Source organism: Protomyctophum parallelum, assembly GCF_964188405.1.
Source record: "Protomyctophum parallelum genome assembly, chromosome: 15".
Lineage (NCBI taxonomy): Eukaryota > Metazoa > Chordata > Actinopteri > Myctophiformes > Myctophidae > Protomyctophum > Protomyctophum parallelum.
In genome coordinates, this window is record NC_139710.1 from 32,907,442 (window position 1) to 32,932,594 (window position 25,153).

General features: G+C 41.6%; 2 protein-coding genes across 2 annotated transcripts in view; both read right to left on the bottom strand.

Annotated features, from left to right (window-relative positions):
* The window catches only part of nf2a (NF2, moesin-ezrin-radixin like (MERLIN) tumor suppressor a), a 40,424-nt gene extending 30,710 nt beyond the window's left edge, over positions 1-9,714 (bottom strand). Inside the window, exons 1-4 of the mRNA XM_083784365.1 lie at positions 9,506-9,714; positions 7,306-7,431; positions 5,598-5,720; positions 1,737-1,820 (exon numbers count right to left, since the gene is read on the bottom strand). Coding sequence (XP_083640491.1) covers positions 1,737-1,820; positions 5,598-5,720; positions 7,306-7,431; positions 9,506-9,622 — 450 coding nt within the window. The 5' untranslated portion in view covers positions 9,623-9,714. The remainder of the gene's footprint in view (positions 1-1,736; positions 1,821-5,597; positions 5,721-7,305; positions 7,432-9,505) is intronic.
* A 2,371-nt stretch (positions 9,715-12,085) lies between these two features.
* Positions 12,086-23,908, bottom strand: coq5 (coenzyme Q5, methyltransferase). The gene is made up of 7 exons (XM_083783633.1): positions 23,701-23,908; positions 19,773-19,922; positions 18,030-18,278; positions 16,706-16,812; positions 15,569-15,657; positions 13,427-13,538; positions 12,086-12,973 (listed from the first exon to the last, which is right to left on the bottom strand). Exons 2-7 carry the CDS (start codon positions 19,879-19,881, stop codon positions 12,872-12,874), a joined length of 768 nt encoding a protein of 255 aa, XP_083639759.1. The 5' UTR covers positions 19,882-19,922; positions 23,701-23,908; the 3' UTR covers positions 12,086-12,871.
* Positions 23,909-25,153: the final 1,245 nt, after the last annotated feature.

The following is a 25,153-nucleotide window of genomic DNA, read 5'->3' on the forward strand; positions in this document are numbered from 1 at the left end:
TGTCTTCTACATCCTGACAGTTTTCTGAAAAAGCAACGTTTCTATGTCAGTCGTTCTTTGATTTTTCAAAAATAGCAGACCTACAAGCTCGTAGCGCGCCACTCGGTGGCGCGCTATGAGCTTGTAGATCTGCTATTTTTCAATAGCTAAAGCATGACATGATGCTGACACCAAAAGGGGCTCCCGCCCAAAATGGGTTAAATGCCATCATTAGAGATATCCCAGGGAGAATTGATTGATAACCCAGTCACGGAGCGCAGCCAGGGATGACATTTTGAAAGGCAGATGCGATGATATTAGCTATTAGGGATGACTAATTTGCCGGCCGATTGTCATTTTTAGGTTAAACAGAGGTGGAGAAGCATTGGAATACAGTAAATTAACATTAAAAAAGCATCTAAAATTCCATTTGATACAGTGAAGCGTTGTGTGTTTTTTCCCGCTCTCACTTGTAATCTTAGCAATTTTTTATTTTTATTTTATCCGAACTAATGTAAGTTGAATACTGACTTTTTTAACAAAATGTGTTTTTGTAACTGTATGTGTATACTGTAATGTTTATTCTTATGTGGACCCCTGGAAGACTAGCTGGTTGCTATGGCACAAATGGACATAATCACACAAGACCAGGACCTTGGTGTTCCTGGTCTTGTGTGATTATGTCCATTTGTGTTCTTCTGTCTGTCCAGTAGTTTTAGCTTTTTATGTGTCACATTATGCTGTTGTAACGCTTCAATTTCCCCTCTGGGATTAATAAAGTATATCTCATCTCATGCTAATGGAGATCCTTAAAAAAAAATCTAAAATCAAATCAAATCTCTCCGTCAGCCACGCTGTCAAAGAACTACCTGCCTTTCCCCCCCGACCGAACCCTTCGGTTCTGCAGGCTCTGATCAGTGGACGACTGATGAGATGAAAACTGATACTGGACTTGTGGGCCGTTCTGTTTGAAAGCACTGCTGACAGCGCAGTGCAGTAATTCAGGCTAATTCGATTTTCTTCCCTTCTTTTTAACCTACAGTCTCTTTCACGCTGTACAACAGTCTAAATTGGTTGGGGGGAGGCTGGTCTCAGCAGATTCACTCTGCCAAGTCTTTGAGGTATAAAACTCAGGTCTTCAGTAGAGGAGCCCAATTGCCTGTCAAGAAAAAGCTGCATCCGAGCTGGGCCCTGCATTTCCATGGGTATTTCATAGGGAGGCTATCTATAGGAGGCAGTGTCAGAAGGAGGGGGGTTTTCTTGCAGTACACGTTTTGCACCAAAAAAAGAAAGAGCAGGGAATTATAGGTGAGTGCAGATTCTAACCACTTTCAAACTGGAATTTTTCCACATCGTCACACACGCGCGCTATTTCCGTTATTTGTCGCATAATAAAGTATATAGGGCTTAAGTGGTTAATGGACGGATGGATGTATGGATAGAGTAGACTCAGTAGAGCATGGAGGTGATTATAATAACACAATGGTTCAATGTGAGATTGAGCAGCAGGAGACAGGCAGCCGAGAACACAATTCACAAATGCAGTTTGCACATAATTAGAAAATACCCCACAGGCGTTTAAAAAAGTTCCTGCAGCAGAAAACCAAATTAGCCAAATGGAAATTCAAAAAGATATTTTTAAGGAGGTGAACGTGAATGGCAAAGAGACGAAAGCTTCCCGTGCAGAACATCTATATACGAGGAGACCGAATATCTGTAGTGTTGTTTGGATGGACGTGGGGTTGAGGGTCACTGACCTTGGCATGGACAGCGTACGAGGCCAGCAGCACGGAGGCCTCAGGTGGACAGTGGATCTCTTCGTCTAGGATCTTCCTCTTCACCTGGGGGGGGGGGGGGCACGGGGGGAGGGGCACAGAGTTAGGAACAGTAAAGCTATGCCTCTCTCTGACAACCAGACTTTTACAGAGTCCCTCTCCTCATGTGGATGACACAGGAGGAGTATTGGCTCTTTGCCAGCAGTGGGTTTCAACCCTGAGGGGGGGGTTCCAGGTGGTCCCCAGCTAAATACAAAGCTTGGTAACAAATCATTTTGATCAATGCTTGCCTATCATCTCACCTATTGGTACCACATGGAATGGTGGACAAAAATACTATCCAAAATATTCTTTAGTTTTGGGTCTGAGAGGCTAAATGTCATCAAATGGTGGTCCGTGGCTCAAACACCCATAAATAGTGGGCCTTGATATGAAAAGGATTTAAAATACAGATGTCCCGATACTGTATCGGTATCGGGAAAAGTATCGGATCGGCCCTTATTTGTCATATCGGGTCACATCGGTATCTGTGAATATCAGTCTAACCACCGATCCGACACAGGGGTAAGGGGTTGACACTATGGCAGGTAAATACAATGTTGAGGCATGTGGAGTTTGCTTTGGAGTTGCCCCAAACTGCAAGTGCACGTTTGAGTGAGGAGTCTGCTATAAACACAACACGAGATATATAGCTAGATATAAACACAACATGAGATCACGACACTGGTATCGGTATTCGGTATCGGCTAACACAGAAATTGAGGTATCGGGATCGGATCGGAAGCGAAAAAAGTGTATCGAGACATCCCCAATTGAAAACCACTGCTGTAGTCTGTAGTGTAGCACGGAGTCCCGTTGGGAGGGAGAGCTCCAAAGTGAATCTTGCAATATTGAAGGATTTGTGTTTCTGGGGTATTGGGTAATCTAACTGCAGCCTAACTGAAATGAAAAATACAACTGGAATCTCTTCGGAAACTAGGCTGGTTTGTGGAGGTCTGGAGGAAGCCAACAGTACACCTTTCTGTGTGAGATGCTATGCCGTGTGACAGGCTGAATTATCTTCTCCTCTTGGGGGCTGAGTTCTGCTTTAAAAACGACACATATACATATACAGAAGTTTTTAACTTTGACCAATTATTCCACTTACTGCAGATTAGTGAAATAATATATAATATAAGTGTTTTTTTGTTTTACTAGAGACCTATTAATTAACTGTGGTGTCCGGTCGGTGCCAAGTAGCTTTTCATCTGAACATGCGTTAACGACTGCGAGAAGCTGCTCGCTCGGTGGTCCACGGAGAAAAATGACGAGGCAGACGACACCTCGATGCCCTAGAAATGCCCAGAGTGAAGATGCCTCGATGCCCTAGAAATGCCCAGAGTGAAGATGCCTCGATGCCCTAGAGATGCCCTAGAAATGCCCAGAGTGAAGCAGTGCTTCCCACCCTCCCTTCAGACTAAACTAAACTGCCATTCCTCGATGCCCTGGAAATGCCCAGAGTGAAGCAGTGCTTCCCGCCCTCCCTTCAGACTAAACTAAACTGCCATCCCTCAGCCAGGGCCTCCATCCTTCAAGCTGATTCAGTCACAAGCCTGTTCTGCACAAGAGATTCAGAGAGTCCTGTGGAAAGAGAGTCCCAGCCGTAACAAGTCAAAGCGCTGACACGCTGAAAACGCTAAGATGTCAGCAGTGGTGGACAAACGTACTCACATGTATTACTTAACGCATTTAGGCCTGACGTCGAAATAAAAAAAAACCCTTCTGAAAGAATATATATTTAAAGATTTGTGGCACATTTTCACGATTTTTCAAAAATAGCAGACCTACAAGCTCTATGAGCTTGTAGATCTGCTATTTTCCAATAGCTAAAGTATAACATAATGCTTAGTTGAAACACCAAAAGGGGTTCCAGTCCAGAATGGGTTAAGAGTATAAATATGCAATGTCGAACTACTCCGTTACAAGTACAAGACAGCTTAGGCAATTGGTACTGGGTGGAGAAAAAACATGGGTTACAAAATTGTGAGATTAAAAAAATATAAGAAACAATACATTAAAAATACAGAAGACGACGATGTGAACGCGCACCAGGGGCCTTTAGCCCATTCTGAATGGGAACCCATTTTGGTGTTAGCATCGTGTCGTGCTTTAGCTATTTAAAAATAGCAGATCTACAAGCTCATATCGCGCCACCGAGTGGCGCGATACGAGCTTGTAGGTCTGCTATTTTTGAAAAATCGAAGACACTTTTAGAATCTGATCTCAGGTCAGAATGGGTTAATAATGAAACTGTCAGGATGTAATAGACATTTTTAGAATCTGATCTCAGGTCAGAATGGGTTAGAGGAGAATCCGGTGCCTTATTGGAGCCGTATCGCCTGCCAAACAGACAGTTGCGCAGCCTCTTGCTGTGAACTAACAACTATGGGCGTGGAGAGACGGAGGTGACAGGCACCCAATTGCAGGACGCCACGAGAGGCTGAGGTTTCCAATCTGCTTTACAAATGAGACTCCATTGCTGTCAAGACTGCAGGCCTGAGGTGATGGAGAGGGTGTGCGTGTGTCTGTGTGTGTGTGTGTGTGTGTGTGTGTGTGTGTGTGTGTGTGTGTGTGTGTGTGTGTGTGTGTGTGTGTGTGTGTGTGTGTGTGTGCACATGAGGGGTGTGTGTGTTAGTGTGTGTCAGCAGGGTTGCATGATCGCTCCTGATAAGCGCTAATCCAGCTGTCACGCCAGTGACACTATCTGAGGGGAGGACATTACAGGAGTTAATGAGAGCAGACTAATGAGGAGACAGGCGACACGGGGCACAGCTCGTTTGTATTCTTCACCGCGTGTTGCAGCACACACACACACACACACACACACACACCACTGTCAGTGTATGTTGACTCATTTGCCTGCCGGCTGTGTACCGTGCACTGTGTACCGTGCACTGTACCGTGCACGCAACGCAACGCCACGCCCAGGGCTGCTTTTTGTGTCGGAGGTTTCCTCAGAAAAACAGGATTAGATTAGACTCGGATCAGACTGACGGGAGACTTTTACCTCAGCCGACTTTTAATGCACTGGTTAATAACAAGCGCTGCTAGACAGCGCTGGACAGGGCTGGACAGCGCTGGACAGGGCTGGACAGGGCTGCAATGTGAACACTATTGGGTGCATGGGGGGGGGGGGGGGGGGGGCAGGGTGGGATCTCTCGTGAGGAACAAGTCATTAACCCATTCTGGACTGGAACCTCTTTTGATGTTTTTAAGCATAATGTTAAAGGTATATTCAGTGATTTCACCTAATTCAAATATCACTTATTTTTTTGATTTGTTGTGATAATCCTCCCTACTATAGAGTGTGCTGGCCATATAAGGAGTTCATCCCTGTCCCCAATTAACCCCTGGGGGTCAAAAAACCTTAGGTTTCGTTTTTGACTCTCTATCCTGATTGGACGAAAGGCTGGGTCCCACAGCCAAAAACGAAACCTAAGATTTTTTGAGTGAAATCACTGAATATACCTTTAATACTTCTATATAACATCTTCTATATCACAACAAGCTCGTGAAAATTTGACGCAAATATTTGAATATATATTCTTTCAGAGCGAATGTTTAAACTCATATCTTTGCTTCTGGGGGTTGCCTGGAACAACATATTTTCCGAGGGGGGTCGGCGACCCAATTACATATAATTTTTGGGGGTCCTTGACATGAAATATTGAGCACCACTGATACAGAAACATGAGGTATTTCAGAAAACTGTCAGCAATTAGAAGACTTTTTTCTAAATTTCGAAGTCAGATCTAAATGGGTTAAGGTAAGACATCAGCAGGCAAACTTCAGGATCAAAGATACCTGCAGGAAGAAGAGGTGTTGCGTAATGTCCTGAACCAACTCGTCCTCGGCGTTCTCGGGGTAGAACTTGGCCAGGAAGTGGAGCGTGATGGGTTCCTCCTTGGGCACCTCCTGGTCCAGAACCTGCAACAACAACCAGTCCAGAAGCGAATCCCGTTATGAACAATTCAAAATCGATTAACCCATTCTGAGCTGAGATCAGATTCATACGAGGTTTCCACTGGACACACACTGGTCTGATCAACCAATTCTGACCTGAGATCAGATTCTAAAAATGTCAGTCCTTCTTCGATTTTTCAAAAATAGCAGACCTACAAGCTCGTAGCGCGCCACTCGGTGGCGCGCTATGAGCTTGTAGATCTGCTATTTTTCAATAGCTAAAGCATAACATGATGCCAACACCAAAATGGGTTCCCGTTCAGAATGGGTTCATAATTTCCAAAAATTGATTTGTTACAGGAGTTTTCACTACATGTACTACATGTACTAGTCACACTTGTACTAGTACACTTGTACTAGTACTAGCACAGCTGTATTACTAAATCTACAGTTGATTTAGTCGACCAAAAATGTGTTTTGGCGGGCCCTTGATGCCGTCGTCATGCTATTTTCAGCATGCAAACAAGTGTAAAATGACTTATACTGGATCTCTTGTCCACTAGTCCCTTCCTAACATTTTAGTCTAGTTTTTATCTGTTGATGAAATTATCCATTTATTTAGTCTTTATTTCAGTCATCATAGCTTAGTGTTCATTTAGTTTTCCTCAGTGGAAAAAGGTAGTCAACTTAGTTTTAGTCGACAATAACAACACTGGTAACTACACAAGCCAAACATCTTGTCGTCTTGCTGTTAAGTGTAGTGATCGACCGATATGGTTTTTAGCCGATATATCCGATCACCGATTAGTGGACAATCAAAAAGCCGATATGAGCCGATTAATTAAAGTTAAAAAAATATTTTTTGTTGGTGCAAGAAGCACCAACATCGTTTCAGTAACACTTCCCCCTCCATCAATTGCAGCTTTTTTTTTACAGTGCAAACATGTACTGTAGCATATATATATATATATAATTTTCAATATCTATCTATCGATCTATCTATGAATGCACCAAGTGTGTGTGTGTGTGTGTGTGTGTGTGTGTGTGTGTGTGTGTGTGTGTGTGTGTGTGTGTGTGTGTGTGTGTGTGTGTAATTGTCCAGAACTGCGCCAAAAAGGCCTCTGCCCGGACTCTGGACCCATGCCCAGTGTCCATATATGGATCTGGCCTGTTCTGACCTCACAGCACTCCATATTTGGACCTGACACAAGACAGAACTCCACAAGCTGGCTGCATATACTCCCTATTTGGGCATGCCTTACAAAGAACTCCATATATGGGCATAAAAGGGAGACAGACATAATATCTGGGTGGGGCATTCATTTACAACTTTCAGCGTACCAAGTAGGTCAGTGCCCAATGGGCTGTAGAGGCCCTACGGGCACCGTTCTAGTTTATCAAAACCGGATTTTCAATGAAAGTGGTTGTTTCACCATGTTTGCGCATTTATGAGAAATATAGTAATCGGTCGTTTCTTTCCGATTATTTGTTTTTAGCACCGATACCGATATTAATTAAAATCATGAATATCGAAGCCGATAATCTGCCGTGGCCGATTATCGGTCTATCACTAGTTAAGTGAGCAGGACACTGGTGTTCAGAACGTTACCTTCTTGTCCATCTTCAGCCAGGCGACGGTGTCCTTCACGTCATACTGGAGGCCAAAGAACCACGTCTCCCTGAGACCCAGGGTCCGGCACACCAAATCAAAGAGGTCTTTTCCCTTCCATTTAACCTGAAACACACGTAATCGGACAAAATGGGTTAAAACCATAGACTGTTAAAAGTAGAGAGAGAGAGAGAGAGAGGTAAAGCGGTTCCATTTCAAATAATACAAAAATGCCGTCTCGCAGGTGCGTTCGCACAACCAAAAAAGCGGCTCTGTCTCTGAGAGTGCAATATTATAGTTAGTTACCGACTACCGTACTTATATTAGTGCAGAAAAGAGACAATAAATCCCGCTTTGGAGAAGATGCGCTCCGAAGGGGTTGTAGTGGCAGGGAATCAGGCATGGATAGAATCCTCTTCGCTATATAGGTGCCAACTTTGCATAACGTGGCACATTATTTTGACATCACAGTGGTCGTGGACTTCTTAGCATATTTTAAAATGCAACCATGTCACTTTTGACTTCTTTTTCCTGCGTGGACCGCTGGACGGCATGACTGTAGCTGCTTGACTTCCTTGTTAACACATAAGGACGGAGGAGGCTCGGCAAGGCGCGAGCATGGCTCACGAAAGGGGCCGCCTTTTTTTTAATGACTATTCGATTCAAAATTTCAAAATCGATTCCCGTGCGTATCGATTGAACGTCGATTAATCGATTTTTTTGGGTCAGCCCTAGTTAAAACATACATTTTACAGCTCGCAAGTATAGAGCACAAGCTCTTGAACACACCAGGCTTGCTTTCTGACCACAGTGTAGGCGAGTCGGTGCGAAGAAGGATTGCAGCCGCGCGTGGCCGATAAAATAATTCTAGCCAGTCACCTGTTATCACCCGATACTGATCAATGTATTTATGAGTCTGGTTCAATCAATGCTGGGCCACAACATGAAAGCTCTACCCCAGCCAGTGGAGAGCTTTATCAGGTGCATCATGCATTAACCCATTTCGACCTGAGGACGATTCTACAAAAGTCTTCTAAATCAGTTTTATGAAAAACCTGTTTCCATGTCAGTGGTTCTCAAACATATTCATGTCAAGGACCTCCAAAAATATATGTAATTGGCCGCCGACCCCCATGTGTAAATATGTTGTTCCAGGGACCCCCCCAGAAGCAAAGATTTGAGTGAAAAAAGTTCGCTCTGAATGAATATATTCAAAGAGTTGTGCCACATTTTCACGATTTTTCAAAAATAGCAGACCTACAAGCTCATAGCGCGGCACTCGGTGCCGCACTATGAGCTTGTAGATCTGCTGTTTTTAAATAGCTAAAGCATAACATAATGCTTACAACACCAAAAAGGGTTAAAATATATTTTGTCTTTGCTAACCAGGGGGGTAAAAATTATGACTTCACAATTCAATACATTCAGGCTGTCGCGCAGAAGAAAACGCAGCAAGAGGAAGTGAAAAGACTGAAAGGCAAATGCATGGAATCGATATCCATTTTCAAATCAGCTCACTGTGCAGAATGGTGGTTGGGTGTGTCTGTGTTGAGAATATAGCCCTATGTGTCGCTAAATTAAAATTATTATAGGTGGTCAGGGCCCAATGATTGCTATTTACAAAAATGCATAATTGATCAAATTATCATCCCAGCACAGAAAATAGAAAGTGCAAACCTTCAATTGACATTCTGCAGTCCTGTGTAATTACCCCTTTGTGGGGTCCCTCCCCTTTAAATACAGGGATGGCCTTTTGCAAGACATTTTGTATGGCTTTTTTTACCCCCCTTTTTGCTCCCTGACATGTCATCAAACACATTGTTATTGAAACCATTGACATTGAAAAATGCAAGGCCAATAATAGCGTGTGGTGTGTTTAATTAAAAGTCTTGGTCCATACAAATACTTAACAATATGACAGGCATGTAGAAGTTGATTAGGCTATATGACCTTGATGAAAATGTGAATGACTCCATGTCTGTATAAGACAAGTTTCAATAATATATATATTTTTAAATGCCCTCAGTTGGTCTTTAGTTGTAGACACATTTCACATTTTCAATATTGCTCATATAGGTACAATGCTGCCACCTTGTGTCAGAAAAGTGAAGCCCCAGTATAGCTGAATAGAATACATGGTTGTCTTCTAACATTAAAGCAGTCGTCGTTAAATGTAAATCTCTTAAAAACAAACGCACACCTCGCAGCTGAACTCCATGTCTGATTCCATCGTACTGATCCTGATGTTGAAGTTCTTGGCGTGTCTTCTCCTCAGCGAGTTCAGCCCAAGTTTGGCTGCCAAGGCACTTGCCATCATAAATGAAATGAGTCCCTACTATAGTCTACAGTATTTTAGTCTACTGTCTGGAACAGTGTATTTATTTACGAAGAGAGGGTCAATTAAGGCATCGTTTATAGTTTATACGCTCTTTCTTCTGTTGCTGTAGATTATGTGTCCTAATATGAATGAGGACAGTTCTGTCTTTCTGCTTGTTGTCCAAGTTCTCTAACTTTCAAAATAATAACACCCACGTTCTGGTAAAACATAATAACGTTTTCCTGTAACACTTAATTCAGGCTTAATTATCATTATTATTATTATTATTATTATTCCGTCCATGTTGGGGACAGTCGTTTATAGCTGCTGGTGAATGAATGCCACCCCAGCTACCATATTAAAAACAATGAAAACATTTGTAAAAGTTAACTTTTTACAGCTATATTGCTAACGTTAGCTACACCATAATTAGTATATCACATGGAGTACACACGGCTTCCGTAGTGTACTTTAAGTTAAATCACTAAAACGTGGTGTCCGTTGATGGTTTTAGATGGCGTTCTAGCAAATGTACATTTATATGCGGTAAATAAATGCTCATTAAAAGGAGACTGTGTGCTAAATGCTAATGCTCTGCTGCTAGCGACTCGAGCTTTATGCAGCAACAGTGTCAGAGTTGCCAACTCCTGTGAGAGATATAAGCCAACCCACCTCCAAAAACAAGCCCAAAACAAGCAAACTCTACTAGCCAGTGTTGTTTTTGGCAGCACATTTCTATTTTAGTTTTAGTCAGTCTCTTGAATAGTTTTCACTTAGTTTTAGTCACATTTTAGTCACTTGGAATGTTCTAGTGTTTAGTCTAGTTTTAGTCGACTAAATGTCATACGATTTTAGTCGACTAAATCTACAGTTGATTTAGTCGACTAAAATGTGTTTTGACAGGCCTTGATGTCGTTGTAATGACATATTTTACACTTTGGTTGCATGCTGAAAATAGCAGATATACAATCTCACAACGCGTCGCAGCACGACGTGTTGTGAGATTGTATATCTGCTATTTTCAGTATGCAACCCAGCATAAAACTGGATCTCTTTTTAGTCTAGTTTTTATTTGTTGACGAAATTGTCAGTATATTTAGTCTTAGTTTTAGTCATCATAGATTCGTTTTTATTTAGTTTTAGTCAGTGAAAATCATCGATCAGTCGACGATCATTTTCGTCTTAGTTTTAGTCGACGAAAACAACACTGCCAAAAACAAGCCCAAAACAAGCTAACTCTACTAGCGACATAAAATAGGCCAAATCTTCCCTCGAAAAACAAGCCAAAACAAGCCCAATAATATCGCCATATAATACCAATAAATCCATATTTGATGCATTTGTCATTTATAAATACTATGCATGTCTTTAATTATGAATGCTTTGGTCATTTATTATACTAACATGGCAACCCTGAGCAGTGTCAAGGGAGCCAGGATAAGGGGGATAAGACTTCCGGTGACCGACTTGCTCTTCAGAATAAAAGTACAGGTTAAACAAAATCGATTAAAACAATAAATTAAGTATTTAAACAAAAAAATATGTTTGTGTATTTTTTTTTAAATAACATTTATAACCGTTAATAACATTAACAAATTAGTTTTAATTAGTTAGATAAGTGGAGTGCCTACAATAAAAAAAAACAGCTCTTCATATCAACTGGTCTAAAATACGCACACGTTTGAGGAGACCTCCTCTACAACACCACACTCTCCACTAGGCTGCACCACTTAAAAACTGACAGGCCACTCCAGTGGGGTCAGAGGTCAAATAGCTATGTGCCATTTAAACGATAACGAGCAAAACAAACTGTATATTAAACGAGGAAACGATCCACTTCCCTGATCCTATATTATTATTTTCTCTCCTTTTTTTTTGTCCTTTTCCATTTGTCTGTTTGTTTTTTTGTCTTGTTTTGTTATGTTTGTGTGTTTTGTCTTGTTTGTTTTTTTGTATTTTCATACTTTATAGCTATTTTGAATATTAAAAGGACAGGCATTATAAGCTGAGGCTTCTGCCAACACTCCCTTTTGGTCAACAAAAAACCGAATACATTGTATAAGGTGTGTTTATTTTAAATGACCAATAAACTTGAACTTTCATGCTTTTGCAAAGTAGATTTGCATATGTCTGGGTTAATGAGGCTAGATGGTGACCTAGGGCCGAGTCTGATGCAGAAGTCAGTCTCTGTGCATAATAACCCGTTATTAAAAAAGGTACACCAACATCCGAGTTCCTCCAAGAAATGTCCCCCCCTGTAGTGGTACTCTGACCTGGTCTCCCAGTTCCTTGTTGCAGGAACCCCTTATGCATTTGTGTGCTCAGAATAATAGTTGTAAAATCATTATTTTCACTCAGATACAGAGCATTGATATAGGCAGGGTTTTTTTTTTGCATTTATTGTAAAAATGTAAAACATGTTAAACAATGCAAAACATTTTCACAAATAATATCTCTGTTTCACTCACTCACTCATATCACCAACAGCAACTGTACGTACAGTACATTCTAAGCTATTTATGTCTTAACCTCTCATCTTTTTTTCGCCCCTCATGTTTTTGAAAGCTCCACTGAACACAGGGAAATAAATACAAAGCAAATATACACACAGTACAGTAGTACACGTCCTGTGAACTGAGCTCCAATCTGATACAGGGCATTCAGCCTGGGCACACTTTAGATTCCATGCACGGACAGAAGAAGCTGTGTTTTGCGTAATTTCCGTTTTTTTAGACAGCTGGGGCAATAAAAGCTTTTCCGGGAATCTTGCCGACCACGTGGGTGGTCTAAAAACCCGGGAAAAGACGTCGGGAGTCGGCTTCCTTTGGCATGGAATCTTAGATGTGCCCAAACCCATTGTGGTTTTGCCACAGTCTTTGGTACAAGCAGGAACGGCCGTAGTCACAGAGTCAGCAGCAAATGATTCTGGGTGGGAACCCCTTTTGATGTTTCAAGGATTATGTTACACTTTAGCTATTGAAAGATAGCAGATCTACAAGCTCATAGCGCGGCACCGAGTGCCACACTACGAGCTTGTAGGTCTGCTATTTTAGAAAAATCGTGAAAATGTGAGATTTAACCAAAGGGGTTCCTGGAACAACATTATTTTCAGATAGTGGTCAGTGGCCAATTACATAATAGTTTCTGGGGTCCTGGACATGAAATATTGAGCACCACTGATACAGAAACATACGGTTTTTCAGAAAACTGTCAGGATTTAGAAGGCATTTGTAGAATCGTCCTCAGGTGTCACAGCTTGAAGCCAGAATGGAGGGCGACCACACCCCCAGTAAGGTTCTCATATTGTACACGGTAGAAACCAGCATCCTCAATCATACCTTTAAACGTCTCCTGTTAAAAAAAAAAAAAAAGAAAGATATAGATAGAATGAGACAATTTTCTGTCCGTAGAATTATAATGTCAAAAAGGATTTGGCATATATATCTTTCATCAGTTTTTGTCAACAAAATGAACACTGCAGCAGACAGCAGTGAGTGTTATCTGCTGGGCGAAGTACAATGTGCAAACATAGCAGCAAGATTTGTGAGTTGCTGTGACAGGAGAAGGATATCAAATGGAACACAACCACCCTAAAGACTAATCATTGTGTATATTCCTGCACTAAACCTGCATCCAGTGATCTTGATACATAGAAATTGATCTATTGAAGATTCTGACTTTCAAATGTACATCATTTTTGTTTTGATTGTATTGCTGTATTGTTGTATTGTTCTTTCTGCGTTGGCAATGTAAACGTATGTTTTCTCATGCCAATGAAGCCCATTGAATTGAATTGAGTGTTACCTGGTCAGGGAACTTGCGGATGCTCTCCACCAGATACTGGTATGACTTCCAGTCCCCTGCGATCACCTCCCCCAGCACCGGGATCATCTGGAAACTGTACGCGTCATACAGCCTGCAGAATGACATATGGCACCAGTTACTGTCAAGCGAATACTTTAAATTCTGGATATTCAAAAATTATTAACACAATCAGCGCCGGGATTCCTTCAAAATAGAAGCTCGGGGTGCCGAGAAGACATGGCCGCTTTTACTCTGTAAAGCACCCCCCTATTCGGTTCCGGAAAACAATCGGATTGCTTGCTTATACCTCGCTAAGAATCCGATAATAATCACTGATGATCCCTCGCGTTCATATTTTTGAACGAGAGGCAGGTGAGAAGTCGGGAATGAAGAGCTTAGCACATTCAGGGCGGGAACCCCTTTTGGTGTCAGCATCATGTTATGCTTTAGCTATTTAAAAATAGCAGATCTACAAGCTCTTAGCGCGCCACCGAGTGGCGCGCTAAGAGCTTGTAGGTCTGCTATTTTTGAAAAATCGAAGAACGACTGACATAGAAACATAGCTTTTCCAGAAAACTGTCATTTTCAAACAGACATTTTTAAAATCTGATCTCAGGTCAAAATGGGTTAGTATATCCATCAGATCAAAACCACGGAGAGCGCCCTGGGATTAGGAGAGACGAGGCATTCTTTCTGCCGCGGTACACTAGGAAGGAAGTGACCGGGGGTGAACGAAGAGCGGAAATTAAGCGTATGGTGGCATGTGCTCATAACATGTGTTCAAACTATTTGCTAGTAGTGCTTATATTATAGTGTAATCTATTTATTTCCCTCAATTTCTCAGTGTTTCCCCTATACTGTATGCATTATTATTGTGTGGGAGGGGGGCGGCACAGAATCATGACCAGCCCCCACAGTGTGATTATTTTAGTAGGTGGCCGTGTGGGTGTTGCATGCACGGGTCCGACGCATGCACGCACGCACGCACGCGACACCCACACGGCCACACTATCAGCTTCTGGAAACACTGATTTCTTGTACAAAGACATATTCAGATATACATTTGACAGTAATCATTTATGAGATTTGAGCACACACACTTTTTTTTTTTTTTTTTAAGATATTTTTTTGCGGCTTACGCCTTTTATTGATTTTTTGAAGGGACAGACAGTAGGCTGACAGGAAACGGGAGAGAGATGGGGGGATGACATGCAGTAAAGGCCGTGTCGGGTCCGGGAGTCGAACCCGCGGCACACTGCGACTGGATTACCAGTCCGGTGCCCAGACCGTTACGCTACGGCCTGGGCCTGAGCACACACACTTGTTTCTCAATTATAATTATGGAAGAGAGACGTCCATATTCTCACATCCATTTATATGGGAATCAAGGACTTTATCAGTGGATGGGCAACACCGCCAATAATCCAGTGGAAAGGGACTTCTTTATTCTATGGCTTAGATCAAACGTTAGAGTTAAAGGAGAATTCCATGCTAGAATGCTTTCTTATCTTTCTTACCTTTCTTTGTAGTTGTTACGTCCCCACCAAAGAGGTCCAGGTGTTTTTTTGTGCAAAAACTCCTTATTGGCTATTTTCCCTACCATAAGCCCTCAATGAATTGCATTGCATTGAATGGGAATTGAATGGGGCTATGGGGTGTTATGCTAATTCACTTATTTCCATCGAAAGAAGTAGTAAAGTGTGCCGCTTGGGATATTATTTACATTATGAAGAGAGGATATATACAAATAAATTATAATTTTGAGCGATGGAAATAAGCAAATTAGCACAACACCCCATAGCCCCATTCAATTCCCATTCAATTCAATGCAATTCATTTAGGGCTTATGGTAGGGGAAATAGCCAATAAGGAGCTTTTGCACAAAATAACACCTGGACCTCTTTGGTGGGGACGCAACAACTACAAAGAAAGGTAAGAAAGCCTTTTAGTATGGAATTCTCCTTTAAAGTCGCTGTTTTTGCTCTCAACGGAGCTCCAGATACTTCCAGGATGGAAGCAATGAACAATAATCCTTATTAAAAACATTAGGGTTTGAGCACCAGGACGCCAAATAATAACAAGCAGGTATCCATCCACGTAAAGATATATATACAAATAAATGCATTTCTTCTGTGTCCTCACCTAGCAAGCATTGGGTTGGTCACTTTGCTGAACTCTAAGCACATGAACCTTCCTCCAGGCTTCAGGACCCGCAGTGCCTCTTGGAGTGCCTGAATAGAACAAAGGATTTACATTTAGAGGCATCCATACCAACAGAGACTCCACAGCATCACTTCATAGGAATTGACAATAGAGCACCGAAGTCTGACGTCAATATCGGTAGAGGGCGCAAATGTATTTTTTATTTGCATTGTAATCCCCATAGGGACTCTGGGCCCTTTTTGACTACAAGAACTATGGAACGGTGCGGTGAAACATCATACAGGTTCAGGATTTCATAATAATAATAACTAAAAAGGCCGGTCCAGCTCTAGCGCCACGGCAAAAAGGAAAAGTTAAAAAAAAGAGAACAATATAAATCAATAAAAAAAAGAACAACATTTTTAAAAGTGGGAAGGGGTGGCCTCTAGTGGTGACACATTTAACAGCACAGCAAGCAGCTGCAGTAGGTATTGCTCAAAAATGTATTTCCATAAAAGTACGAAGTGTACAGTAAATCGGACAATTAAGTATGTTGGGTAACAGGTACGGTCGCCCCTTTTCCATCTCGCCCCACTACTCTAAATAACAAACATAATTCATGTTGGTGATTATTTAAAAGGTATTATCATATTAGTTTATCATTGTTAAGTTCACTCTGTATATCCACGGGCATAATAGCATGATGATGACATTACAAAACATGGGCTACATGGAAGAAATGTGATTAAAAACTAAATTAACTGCTAGAAGGTCCTAAATTAACTTAATTAAGCAGTCACCGTCTCTGTGTCATGTTGTTCTTTCAAAAGTATAGAGATCGACTACTATACAATCAAATAAATCTGTATACAAGATAATTTCAGATTTCAGAGAGGGAGGGAAATGCAAAATTAACTACATTTAAAAAAATCGCGGGGGCAAGTTGGTAAAGGGGCGAGTCGTTTGGTATTTGTGTGTTGTGCACGGAGAGATTTGTGCACACACAGTGGTTTGGTAGAAGAAGACAGATGGATAAACAGGTCCCCCCTTTTCAGTTGGGGTAGAAATAGAAGGAAAATACTTTCATGTGAGGTTTCTGCCTGACGGCAACGATATGTTAAGTGTCGTCTCCATCACCTGATCCATGTGGGTGACGTTGCGAATGCCAAAGGCGATGGTGTAAACATCAAACTGGTCGTCATCGAAGGGCAACTCCTCTGCGTCTCCCACCACCCAGGACAGGCCTGTGGCACACAGACAGCAGCGCACAAAACAAACATACCCGTCACTGAGTCACGCCACACAAACATTTTCGAAAGGTCGCCGCTGTCGAGTGGAAACCGTGGATGTCTGTGTTATTATAGAGCACCGAAGTCCTGACGTAACTCGCTCATCCCTTCGATTCCCCTGGTTCGCGGAAGTAATTTCTCTATGGAGAACATGGGGTGATCTTAATATCATCTACTATAGAGCGTCGCAGTCCCTCCCCCTTTCAGAACGACGAGTGGCCCAGGAAATGAAAAGCCCATGGGAAAAATGCATTGCGATTAATTTCCTGGGCCACTCGTCGTCTGAAAGGGGGTGGGACTGCGACACTCTATAAGCGTTGTGGTCCAAAAATAAACAAGCTTTCTCTGCGTTATTGTCAGGGAGGTGTCTGTATCGTTTGCAACAGTCAGTCACTCATATATGATACAGTCTGCTTGTAGCGAAAATGTAACTAATTCAGCAGCAGTAACAATTTTGCGTTTTCTCTCAGTCAGTTGAATCTTCATATCCATATGAGTGAAGCGGCCGGGGTGACATGTTTCTTTTTCAAACACAGTTCTTATATGAGGCGATCTAAAATCCCCCCCTATGAGGATTATAATGCAAATAAAAAGTACATGAACCTGTGAATTTGCACCCTCTACCGATATTGACTTCGGTGCTCTATTACTTTAAAAACATTTTAGAAGTCACTTTACAAAACAAGACTACTGCAGTTCACGAACCTGTCTACCAGAGACATCATTGGTAGGCTGGTTTGATTTCTTCAAACGTGTCAATGAAAAAAAAACTGTGATATTGGTGACATCATACTATTATAATTATGATTATAATATTACTGCTATTTTGCAGAAAGGCTGTTGTTGGAATCCCCATAGACAGAATCCCCATAGACCGTGTCATTGGTAGGCAGGTTTCTGAACCAACAATAACGTGCAGAGTGAGTAGATAGTAGAGTATAAATTGTACCATCTTATAATGAGCATTAGTGAGAAACAATAATGTAAAAGTAAGATTGGAAAGTGCTCAAATTGCACGAGAGTGTGTTAATCTAAGACTAATCGATTTGGTTGATTATATATATTTCTTTTAAAGTGATTTGTTGTGAACTTGTGATAAATGTGGGTTTCTTGATATTTCCGGTAAACTGCCCTGCCCTACTACACGTGAGCTTGACGTTTGGGGAGCTTACGGTCGGTGCCGCGGCCCGAGCCGTCGGCCTTCTGCTTGCCCACTCTGAGCATCTCCTTGTTGATGTCGCAGACCACGGCCCGGGACTCCTCCTGGCCCGGCTGGTCGGCGCCGGCCCGCTCCCCTGAGGAGGCGTAGTACTTGCTGGAGATGTCCTGCCAGGACGGGGTCTGATTGGACCGCACGGCCCGCCGCTGGCGCCGATCCCGCTGGAAGCTCACGTAGTCCAGGAAACGGACGGCGATGTCACCTGAATAGAACAGAATAGACTTTATTTGCCATTTGCACAACAAGTGCATAAGACATGTTGGAGCGCAGCTATTAGGCAGCGGTGGCCAAACGGTTTGCAAAGCGGTCTTGATATCGGAAGGTCGCTAGTTCGTATCCCCGGACCGGCACATTAAAATTACCACCACTGAAGTGCCCTTGGACAAGGCATTGAACCTCTACCATGAAATGTTCTATGAGCAGGGCCTGGTTGTAAACAAGTTCTTGAGCTTAGTCCAGTTACCCTGGGTAAACATGGTAACTTTCCTTTCCTTTCCCAGGGTCAGCATTAAAAAAGGGAGGGACAGGTGAGAAAAGAAACACAGAACATACAATCCTAGAATAAATAAGTGCTTCATACTTATTCTACCTAAAAACAATGCATATTCAGTTCGTCTATCAAATCAAATAAAGTGCTCCATAATCTGCCTAAAAACAGTGCATTCAATTCATCTTTCTTGATTCAGTTCATCTATCAAGTTGTTTAATCCGTAGGCTACAACAGTAGGATTCACTAGCCTCGTGTAGCCAGACGAATCTGCCATTGCCACAAAAACTGAAGCACTGAGAAAACTGTTGCGCCTTTCTTCGTCCTTTTTTTCTTCAAACTTAACTACGGTAGCGGTGGTCTCAAAAACATAAAACTTTGACTATACACCGTATAGAAAAATAAGTAAAACTCCTTAGACTGAGTCTTAGAAAAATATATTTTATTTTATCATGCTGTGCTCATGGTGCTTTGTGCTGTCATGGTGCAATTATTATTATTATTTTTTTTTTTTTTTAAGTCTGTCAATCCAGGTGGCTTAAATGAAGATCTCTCCCTCCAGTGCTACCTATAAAGTAAAAAGTCTTATTCAAAAAGTGATTATATAAGTCTGTCAACATGTGATGTATGTAATATTCTTGTTTCCTATATAACTGTGATTTTGTATATCCTTTCTGTAATGTCCACGCCCACAATCAGGTGATGTCACCAATTAGTAATTCTCAGCACCTGAGCTGTATTGTTTTGGAGTTGTTTAAGAGTAAGTTCTTTGTCTGTGAAAAACCATAGCACTGACGAAGGTCTGAGGACCGAAACGATTGCCACAAAACTAAATATCATAATCGTGCACCCCACCCCTACTAAATTGTAATTGTCATTAGTAAATACTGGACTGGTCATACAGTAATTAAAGACAGGGCACACAATTACAATTTAGGCATTTAACAGACGCTCTTAAAATTCAGAGCGACTTACATTAAGCAAGAACAAAAAACCATGGCAATACATCACATACATAAAAAACATGAAGCATGCGTAAGCTAAGAACGTAACAGTGGAGTACATAATATATACTATAAAGTTATGCTATGACTACATAGAATGCAATTCTAGTGCCGTCTACATAACGTCTGTATAAAATGCTATCTAAGTCTACATAAAGTGCTATCGAAGGGGCTAGGGCAAGTGCTACGGGCAAATAAATCCTACCTGTGCCTCCGGCCACATCCAGCAGACGTTGTCCCGGCTGAGGGTTCATGGCGTGGAGGAGCGTGTCTTTCCACAGGCGGTGTATCCCTAGACTCATGGCATCGTTCATCACATCATACTTCTGGGCCACGCTCTCAAACACCTTGTACACTGAGGAGAAGACAACACTCTCAAACACCTTGTACACTGAGGAGAAAACAACACTCTTAAACACCTTGTACACTGAGGAGAAAACAACACTCTCAAACACCTCGTACACTGAGGAGAAAACAACACTCTTAAACACCTTGTACACTGAGGAGAAAACAACGCTCTTAAACACCTTGTACACTGAGGAGAAAACTACTCTTAAACACCTTGTACACTGAGGAGAAAACAACACTCTCAAACACCTTGTACACTGAGGAGAAAACAACACTCTTAAACACCTTGTACACTGAGGAGAAAACAACACTCTTAAACACCTTGTACACTGAGGAGAAAACAACACTCTTAAACACCTTGTACACTGAGGAGAAAACAACGCTCTCAAACACCTTGTACACTGAGGAGAAAACAACACTCTCAAACACCTTGTACACTGAGGAGAAAACAACACTCTTAAACACCTTGTACACTGAGGAGAAAACAACACTCTTAAACACCTTGTACACTGAGGAGAAAACAACACTCTCAAACACCTTGTACACTGAGGAGAAAACAACACTCTTAAACACCTTGTACACTGAGGAGAAAACAACACTCTTAAACACCTTGTACACTGAGGAGAAAACAACACTCTTAAACACCTTGTACACTGAGGAGAAAACAACACTCTCAAACACCTTGTACACTGAGGAGAAAACAACACTCTTAAACACCTTGTACACTGAGGAGAAAACAACACTCTCAAACACCTTGTACACTGAGGAGAAAACAACACTCTTAAACACCTTGTACACTGAGGAGAAAACAACACTCTTAAACACCTTGTACACTGAGGAGAAAACAACACTCTCAAACACCTTGTACACTGAGGAGAAAACAACACTCTTAAACACCTTGTACACTGAGGAGAAAACAACACTCTCAAACACCTTGTACACTGAGGAGAAAACAACACTCTCAAACACCTTGTACACTGAGGAGAAAACAACACTCTTAAACACCTTGTACACTGAGGAGAAAACAACACTCTTAAACACCTTGTACACTGAGGAGAAAACAACACTCTCAAACACCTTGTACACTGAGGAGAAAACAACACTCTTAAACACCTTGTACACTGAGGAGAAAACAACACTCTCAAACACCTTGTACACTGAGGAGAAAACAACACTCTCAAACACCTTGTACACTGAGGAGAAAACAACACTCTTAAACACCTTGTACACTGAGGAGAAAACAACACTCTCAAACACCTTGTACACTGAGGAGAAAACAACACTCTCAAACACCTTGTACACTGAGGAGAAAACAACACTCTTAAACACCTTGTACACTGAGGAGAAAACAACACTCTTAAACACCTTGTACACTGAGGAGAAAACAACACTCTCAAACACCTTGTACACTGAGGAGAAAACAACACTCTTAAACACCTTGTACACTGAGGAGAAAACAACACTCTCAAACACCTTGTACACTGAGGAGAAAACAACACTCTCAAACACCTTGTACACTGAGGAGAAAACAACACTCTTAAACACCTTGTACACTGAGGAGAAAACAACACTCTTAAACACCTTGTACACTGAGGAGAAAACAACACTCTCAAACACCTTGTACACTGAGGAGAAAACAACACTCTTAAACACCTTGTACACTGAGGAGAAAACAACACTCTTAAACACCTTGTACACTGAGGAGAAAACAACACTCTTAAACACCTTGTACACTGAGGAGAAAACAACACTCTCAAACACCTTGTACACTGAGGAGAAAACAACACTCTTAAACACCTTGTACACTGAGGAGAAAACAACACTCTCAAACACCTTGTACACTGAGGAGAAAACAACACTCTTAAACACCTTGTACACTGAGGAGAAAACAACACTCTCAAACACCTTGTACACTGAGGAGAAAACAACACTCTCAAACACCTTGTACACTGAGGAGAAAACAACACTCTTAAACACCTTGTACACTGAGGAGAAAACAACGCTCTTAAACACCTTGTACACTGAGGAGAAAACAACGCTCTCAAACACCTTGTACACTGAGGAGAAAACAACACTCTTAAACACCTTGTACACTGAGGAGAAAACTACACTCTCAAACACCTTGTACACTGATGAGAAAACAACACTCTCAAACACCTTGTACACTGAGGAGAAAACAACACTCTTAAACACCTTGTACACTGAGGAGAAAACAACACTCTTAAACACCTTGTACACTGAGGAGAAAACAACGCTCTTAAACACCTTGTACACTGAGGAGAAAACAACACTCTCAAACACCTTGTACACTGAGGAGAAGACAACACTCTCAAACACCTTGTACACTGAGGAGAAAACAACACTCTTAAACACCTTGTACACTGAGGAGAAAACAACACTCTTAAACACCTTGTACACTGAGGAGAAAACAACACTCTTAAACACCTTGTACACTGAGGAGAAAACAACACTCTTAAACACCTTGTACACTGAGGAGAAAACAACACTCTTAAACACCTTGTACACTGAGGAGAAAACAACACTCTTAAACACCTTGTACACTGAGGAGAAAACAACACTCTTAAACACCTTGTACACTGAGGAGAAAACAACACTCTTAAACACCTTGTACACTGAGGAGAAAACAACAATACAACAACAACCCCTTTTGGTGTTAGCATTACGTTATGCTTTAGCTATTGAAAAACAGCAGATCTACAAGCTCATAGCGCGCCACCGAGTGGCGCGCTACGAGCTTGTAGGTCTGCTATTTTTGAAAAATCGAAAACTGTCAGGATGTAGAAGACATTTTTAGAATCTGATCTCAGGTCAAAATGGGTTAGACACCTTGTACACTTGAGGACAAAACAACAACAATTAACAACTGGCTGCTCAGTCACTGTCACTTCATTTTGTGTCTTCTGAGCATGTTGGTTATGCTCAATGCTCGAGGAATTACATTAAAGGACAACTTTAGTGTTTTGTTTTTTTTTCATTTGATGCTTTCTATCATTTTAGGGATTTTAGCTGTTTTTGACAGGGGGGCGGGGGCATTCGAGCATGGGAAGAAAATCACAGGATCTACTGAATGTGTCAAACTGACATATTGATTGATTGATTGAAATATTTATTAACAGTTTGTAGAATTTACAGTACATTTTAAGCACAAACTCAATACAAAGACTGTCAACTGTGAGTGGACGACCCAATTAAGCATTACACTTGTTTACAACAGGGTCCACATTGTTCAATTCATCAAAACATTTAAAGACATACAAACATTTAGAGTCATACAAATAGACATTTCTATGTAGCTAAAGAACAGAACAGTAATTCATCATAATGGGAAGCAAAAAAGGGAAAAGATACAATATACAGTGAGGGAAAATGGGGTGGGGGGGTGGGGGGGGATTCATATTGACATATTGAGCCTATGTCTATGACACACAATGTGGCTTCCCCCCAGTAGGCTACCTTCACATTCAGTAGATCCTGTGATTTTTTTTGTGGCCAGATGTAATTTCCTGGGGTTAATTAGGAGGACTATAGTAAAATAATAAATAAATAAAAATCGCCTAGCCCCATGCTCGAATGCCCCCGCCCACCTGTCAAAAGAAAATGCAGAATGAGTACATTTCACATGTAAGCACATCTCAATACAATGACAATAATATGTCCATAACATTTTTTTTTTTTAATGTCCACAACAATCTGTGTGTGTGTATGCGTGTGCGCGTGCGTGCGTGCGCATTGATTGCATTGCATGAGCCCATACACATACATACCTCTCTGTGCCTTCTCCGCCTCAGGGACGGTCTGGAAGCCGAAGTGTGTGTCTCTGTCTCTGTCACCGTCGCTGAAACCTCGGCACGCCGTCCACCGTAGCCTCCCTCCTCCTCCTCCTCCTCCTCCGAGCTTTCTTCGGACAGTATCGTTTGTCCTTGTAGTGTTGTTGTTTAGGACGTGAGGAGGGTCTCGCAGTACCCTCCGGACCAGCAGTCTGATGGAGGCCGCCATGTTGTTTGATTATGCAAAAAGTCTACTTCTCTTCGGGATTATTGCATAGGGCGGTTGGCAAACATAACTTGTGCATCACCGCCACCTACTGGTTTCTTTATCCATCCCTGAGTTACCCATAACTACTTATATTTAATACATGTTGACCACATACTGATACCACTTTCTATAAAATGTGTTACCCTACTCTGATATATTATATGTGTCTGTAGCACCTGTCCCCATACCATTGATTGATTGATTGGAATATTTATTAACAGTTTGCAGAATTACAGTAGCTACATTTCAAGCACAAACTCAATACAAAGACTGTTAACTGTGAGTGGACGACCCAATTAAGCATTACACTTGTTTACAAGAGGGTCCACCTTGTTCAATTCATCAAAACATTTAGAGACGTACAAATAGACACTTCTATATAGTCAAAGAACAGAACAGGAATTCATCATCATCATCACATTCATCGCCTTTCTTTAATTTCTGCTAGATTCTCCCTAGTTGTCTTCTTTCTAATTCATATGCCCAGTTCACCATCACATGCTTAACTGTTTCCTCCTCCCTACAATCGCACCTCCCTGTGTTGTTTTCCAATAATGAACAATCATAATGATGCATTTAAACCTGTATGCCCCGAATCTTAAACGTGATATTACTGCCTCTTCCCTTCTGCTCCCCTCATATCTCTTACTTTCCTCTGAATCCCATTAAAACCACCTCCCCTTCCTCTCCTCCTCACACCTTTATTGCCATCTCTCCTTTATTTTTATTTCTTTTAATAATGCTCTTACCCTCCATCTTGCTAACTCACCGTCATCTCAATATCTTCACATTTTGTCGACTCCTTTGCCACCTTGTCTCCCTCTCACTCCAATGTGCCGGTACCCATAGAAACAGTAAACACCACTGTTATGCCCATCATCTCTATTCTATGTTTTATTTCTATTAATATGTCCAGCCTGCTTTCTGATTTACTGTAATGTAGACTTTTTAAAACTGAACTTGAATCTGAACATATTATTACTGTTAGTGGTCTAATTTCCTCCACCTGTAGGCCTACTGCAAGTAATATTGCAGTCATTTCTGCTGTAGGCCTATACACTGTCCTCATCATTGATCCTTTTTCCAAACCGCACCTGGAATTCTGGGACACAAAATGCTATACTCGTACCTTATTAGTATTATAGTGTCAATTAGTATATTAGTGTCAATATGCTCTTATAC

Coding starts and splice junctions, on each gene's coding strand:
- coq5 (XM_083783633.1), bottom strand. CDS start 19,881: ATGAACGATGCCATGAGTCTAGGGATACACCGCCTGTGGAAAGACACG. Junction 16,813..18,029: donor CTCGGGCCGCGGCACCGACC/GTAAGCTCCCCA, acceptor TGTGTGCCACAG/GCCTGTCCTGGGTGGTGGGA. Junction 13,539..15,568: donor ACCAACCCAATGCTTGCTAG/GTGAGGACACAG, acceptor GTCATTCTGCAG/GCTGTATGACGCGTACAGTT.